Raw genomic sequence first — 6000 nt, 5'->3', positions numbered from 1 at the left:
AAGAACTTCATATCATATCGCTTTTTTTTCCTACAGTCACTCTGTCTCGATCTTCAAGAGAAATAACATTACACTTGTAATGTAATCGCTGTCTGTCTTTACTGGGAAAACATGACAATACCATTTCCGCAACCTTAGGACTTATCAAGCATACCGAATCTGACCTAAATCAATCGAAGCTTAATCTAATGTTATCGATAACACATTCGTCTTCTCATCTATATGTTATAGCCAACTCAAGAACAGATAATACATTTATACTGAGTCCTGTGTTTGGATAATCAAACGCCCACTTTCAATGATGTTCTCATAACCCGTCAAATACATCGGCTTAGCACACAATCTGGATAATCCACATACAACACGACGTTAAAATGTCTCAGGTTCACGATTACAAGGTGATTATTAATTAGTCTTGACACCTATATATATATTTCTTACAAGTTTGTCCGTAAGAGTGAGTGGTATAGGTTTCGCAATTTTCTGATTTTAAAATAGATAATAGGAGCCTTCATCTCATGATGCAGTGTAGTCGATTGCTAACACATAACTCAGACATAAACATTATTGTGTAAGTTACATAGATAGATCTAGCTCTGTTCATATGCATTTGTTGATATCTTAAGGCCGAAGCAACATGTAAACTTTACATCTAACTCTGATCTTCATTATGTGAAAATTCAAATTAATTTTTTGAAGCTTGTTCTACAATTAGTAAACATTAAACAAAAAGGTATCAAACCCTCGCACAAACTTCATATAAAGTATGGGTTGTTATAATAAATACGAAACAACATGATTTAAACTAGGAATAAAAAAACTATTAATAGATCTACATGCTTTATATTCTACGGAGGCTCTATTAATTAGGTTGGTCTCTGTAATGACCCCCCAACCCTCACACATCCACATGTGTAAGATCCAAAACACATGAGACAACTTACTTTTTCATGTGAACATTTGTTTTGGTTGGATCAACTAAATTACCAAGTGTTTATGAGTTTACATCTGTTGCACAACTTTCTAAACTAGGATCAGCCAAATCTGTATTTTTCACCGTCCTTCTCTTCCCCCCCCCCCCCCCCCCCCACTCATGAAGTAGCGGTCCACACCACCTTAGCGACACCACGACAAGTCTGTGTGCTGTCACAACTAAAAGTTCACTAGAGACAATGTATTCAGGATCATTATTTCGCCAGACAGGAAAAAATAAACAAAAACGCGCACTAGATTATAGATCTAGATCTAATTCGTTTCACAATCTGAATTTTCTAGGCGCCAAATAACTTGGGAAAAGGCTAGGTCTATTTAAAAAAAAAAACGAGATTCTTAAAATATGTTTTGGCTATACAGTGGGGTATTGATTTTTATTAAAACAGTGTCGCTGAATCAGTATCGGTGAATGAATGGTGCGGTACTGAGTAAAGCTGGGGTTAGGTTATCAAAACTAACACACACAAATATATAAATTTTTTCTTTAAAATAAAATGGACTTGTAGCCCTTCGAATAGTCGTTAGTAACATGTAAATACCCATTTTTCCCCAGGACGAATACGTGTGGATCGATCCGGAAAAGCCAGGAGAATTTTGTGTGTCGATAGGGGCCAAAATAATAACATCGGATGCTGGCGAAATTTTGTTGCAAGACGATGATGGACGGGAGAAATGGATAGAAGAAGGCGCGCTGCTCCTTCGTCACATGCATGTTACATCGGTCGAAGGAGTGGAGGATATGATTGGTCTTGGGGACTTGAACGAATCCAGTATCGTCAGAAATCTGTTTACTCGATACATGAAACATCAAATTTATGTGAGGTTTTTTTTTTGTTTACATTATTTTACAATAAAACAAAACATGGGATGGTATGCTACTTTAGTACTTTAACTTCCATATCCGACTTATTCAATTTTAAATCTAAAAAGACTAGGATATGTTTTGATATCTAGATCAATGACGAATTTAGGTATGCATTTATTCTTCACAAATATTAGACACAGTTCAGCTGTTCTTTTGGTTCGCCTACCGACCTGGCCAGAATAAATTCTAGAAAATGGTTCTAAATGTTATACTAAAATAGCTCATTCAGGTTTCTTTCAAACATTTTTCTCCAGTGTGGGAAGGTGAGGGTGGCATTTGCAACTTCAAGTAAAGGGGGGGGGGGGTCCACAGTAATCTTGTAACACTTGTGTTTGCATTCGGAAAAATCTACAAGCAAGCCCTGATTTAAAAATTGTCTTTTTTTAAAGCAAAGTTTAAATTGTTTAAAACCATTCCCTCTAGACCTACACAGGATCAATCCTTGTGTCAGTGAACCCCTACCAAGTTCTCCCCATCTACACAGAGGATCAGGTGCATTTGTACCAGGAGAAAAAGATAGGAGAGTTACCTCCCCATGTGTTTGCTATAGCAGCCAATGCATACAGTAGCCTGAAAAGATATCAGAAAGATCAGTGCATCATTATTAGGTTTGTAGTTTTTCTTTATTAAGAGTAAAGTGTCAATTTGAATCTGATGATACATAGGGATAGTGATGATGATTTCACCTGTTTCTGCAACCTTGGTATAGGAAGGAATAATTTGGTCAGAACAATGCCCAGCCGACTACTTTTACTGATGCAAGGTAGTACTACTAGTCAAGGTAGGTACCCATCAGAGCTGGGTGGACTCAAGGACATTCTACACTTAAACCATGATTTGAACTTAGACTTTCGGTTTCTTCATTAAGACCCATCTGAAATCACATTACAAGCAGAAGTCTGTTTTGTAATTGATCTCACAATGTAGTAATGAAAGTCTTATAAGTTATAATGTTGTGGTATGAATGCTGAATGATTGTCCAAATATGCTATATAAGTTTCTGTAACAGATAGCGGAGAACAGAGATGTATTTATTTCTGCAATAGGAATTGATTATTAAAACCAATGGTAAAGTAATGAACATATTCTGACACAAACAAAATAAAATTAAAATTTTGCTTCTACTAAATTAGTGAATTGTGTCAAATCAATTGTTTAAATTTGTTTTATTTTAAAAATGAAAAAAATCTCTTTAACATATCTGATAAAGCTAGTAAGATTTTTAAAATGTACAGCTGTTTTAACTTTTTGTATAGCGGAGAATCTGGCTCTGGCAAGACAGAATGTACCAAACTAATTTTAGAATATTTGGCCTCTGTTTCTGGACAAAATTCTGGCATAGAAAAACAGATTTTACAAGCTAACCCTATCATTGAAGGTAAAAAGTAAAAAATAATTCCCCCTGTGCTTGCAGTAATTATAAATCTTGCCAAAAGACTACTCTAGAAAGTAGATTAAAACACACTTTTTACAATAAAAAGACAAAATAATTCAAATATTCATTTTTTTTCTCCCCTTCAGCTTTTGGTAATGCCAAGACAATCAGGAATGACAACTCAAGTCGTTTTGGTAAATACATCGACATCCATTTCAACGAGAAAGGTGTGATTGAAGGGGCCAGGATAGAGCAGTACCTGCTTGAGAAGTCTCGTATTGTCAGCCAAAGAAATGGAGAAAGAAACTATCACATATTTTACTGTATGCTGGCAGGGATGACTCTGGAAGAAAAATCTATTTTTGAGCTCAGGGAAGCTGAATACTATGATTATCTTGTACAGGTACTGAACTCTTCATTTTCAAAGTTTTGTTTTTTTAACACTGTTGAATTGACAGTTTTGAATAGAACTTCATGAAGTTAATGGCTACATAAACTTTATAATAATTAGCTTTTTGCATGTAGAATAGGGGAATAAAATAAACTGTAAAAATTCATTTTTTTAAACAGCAATAGCTGATTAAAAACTTATGTTGAGTTAAGATTTAAGCCATCATTTTATAAAAAGTGCAATGTTCCTTGCTCTAATTTTAGTCATCAAAATTTTGAAGGAGATTAAAAAATTATTATTAATTATTTAAAAACAATTTTAATTTGATTTCTTTAGGGTAAAAGTATTGAATGTGATGGAAGAACTGACAACAAAGACTTCTCTGGCATTTTGTCAGCAATGAAGGTTCTCATGTTTGAAGAAGATGACATCATGAATATCCTTAAGGTTCTCTCATCTCTACTACAGTTAGGGAACATTAAATTTATAGGTAAGTATAGGGGAAAATGAAACCAGCATAACATTCTGGAATTAAAAAAGGGAGTTTTGTTGATCTTGAACTTTCCCTAACTTTCGTCACTCTTTCTAAAGTTTCAGCACCTGAAATAATGACATCTGAATAGATTCAAGATTTCTGGAGATAATTTATATTTAAAAATGTATTTTTGGAATTTAAAAAATTATTTTTCACTGAATAAACATTACAATTATGTTTTATTTAAATCCTAAAATTATCTTGATGTTTCAGAAACTGAATTGGATAATATTGCTGCTTCAGAAATAGAAGATATAATTTTCATCAACAAAGCATCAAAATTGATGGAGGTTGAGACCCTTAAATTAAATATAAACATACCTTTATTTGTCTTCTAAATTACAATGTTAAAAAAGTAGGAATATTTTAAATGTTTTACTATTTTTCCGTTAAAGGTTGATGCTCAAGCATTAATTGATGCCCTGACCACTAAAACAATTTCTGCCAAAGACGACATGGTCACATACACAATGAGCAAGTCTCAAGCTGTTGATGTGAGGGATGCATTCGTCAAAGGGATTTATGGTCGTATGTTCATCTGGATTGTGGAGAAAATTAACAACACCATATTTAAACCCCAGGAACACTGGAACAGAAAATCTATCAGAGTCCTGGATATCTTCAGTTTTGAAAACTTTGATCAAAACAGGTACAAATACATTGGATTGTAAAATTGATGCAGTTTTTTATTTTTTGAACTATTAAAAAATCTGCTTTTCTTTTTAAAGAAAATGTTTGCACAGTTAAAAAGTAATTATTGTTTTGTTGTAAATACTTACTATACTTATGTAAAAATAATTTTCAGTGTAAAATTTGTAGTATAAATTTGTAAGAGTGGTTCTACATTCCTGACCAATCTAAGTTTTGTTTCCAGTTTTGAACAGTTCTGTATCAACTATGCAGTTGAAAGCCTTCAACAGTTTTTTGTGAAACATATCTTCAAATTTGAGCAAACAGAGTACAACACTGAGGGCATCAACTGGAAACACATTGAGTTTGTTGACAATCAGGATGTGCTGGATCTGATAGCAGATAAGCCCATGAACATCTTAGCATTGCTGGATGAAGAGAGTAAATTTCCAAAGGTAATTCTTTAGGCTGGACAGAGTTAACATAACATTTTAGAAATGTGGAGATTCTCAATACATATTAGTTGTAGCTCCATCAGATTCAAACAATTTATAGGACATTTTGATTTTGTGTTGACCTCTTTTTACTATCTTATTTGAATATTTTAAAATGCATGTTGACTGTCATATTGATATTATTAAAAACATGCCTATTATTTTGCTTTAACACTCTTCTGCAATAAAAATATAACTTTGTCATTTATTGTACTGTAGGTATGTTTTTTTATTGATAAACTTGCAGGGCACAGATGAAAGCATGTTAAAATATATTGATAAACTTGCAGGGCACAGATGAGAGCATGTTAAAATTTATTGATAAACTTGTAGGGTACAGATGAAAGCATGTTAAACAAGCTACACAGATATCACGCTAACCATCCCAAGTACCAGAAACCCAAGTCAACTGCCAGTCAAACATTTAGCATTCAGCACTTTGCAGGGCTAGTGGTTTATGATTCTAAAGGTAACTATTGAAATATACTATTTGACAATTAGTGATGAAATATAAAAATTGTTTTCCTAAAAAAGTTTTGAAATTTCACAAAAAAATGTTTTTAAAAAATTCTAAGCCTAGCTTTGTGTTAATTTTTAACTCAACTGTCTAACAAAAGTACATTTATTGAGTTCTGTTTTATCATTATCTTTCCACACAGGACTTTAAACTAGATGATCAGATAAACTCAATTTTACTGCTGAAATATTTTTTTTTAA

General features: G+C 33.1%; 1 protein-coding gene across 1 annotated transcript in view; it reads left to right on the top strand.

Annotated features, from left to right (window-relative positions):
- The first annotated feature begins 254 nt into the window (after positions 1-254).
- The window catches only part of LOC131941585 (myosin-VIIa), a 30771-nt gene continuing 25025 nt past the window's right edge, over positions 255-6000 (top strand). The window contains exons 1-10 of the mRNA XM_059300900.1: positions 255-398; positions 1547-1810; positions 2282-2466; positions 3115-3236; positions 3380-3636; positions 3961-4114; positions 4373-4449; positions 4555-4808; positions 5034-5244; positions 5617-5752. Coding sequence (XP_059156883.1) covers positions 375-398; positions 1547-1810; positions 2282-2466; positions 3115-3236; positions 3380-3636; positions 3961-4114; positions 4373-4449; positions 4555-4808; positions 5034-5244; positions 5617-5752 — 1684 coding nt within the window. The 5' untranslated portion in view covers positions 255-374. The remainder of the gene's footprint in view (positions 399-1546; positions 1811-2281; positions 2467-3114; positions 3237-3379; positions 3637-3960; positions 4115-4372; positions 4450-4554; positions 4809-5033; positions 5245-5616; positions 5753-6000) is intronic.

Source organism: Physella acuta, unplaced genomic scaffold, assembly GCF_028476545.2.
Source record: "Physella acuta isolate Inbredline_101_S28 unplaced genomic scaffold, ASM2847654v3 ptg000366l, whole genome shotgun sequence".
Taxonomy (NCBI): domain Eukaryota; kingdom Metazoa; phylum Mollusca; class Gastropoda; family Physidae; genus Physella; species Physella acuta.
This window is presented reverse-complemented; position numbering and strand designations above follow the sequence as displayed.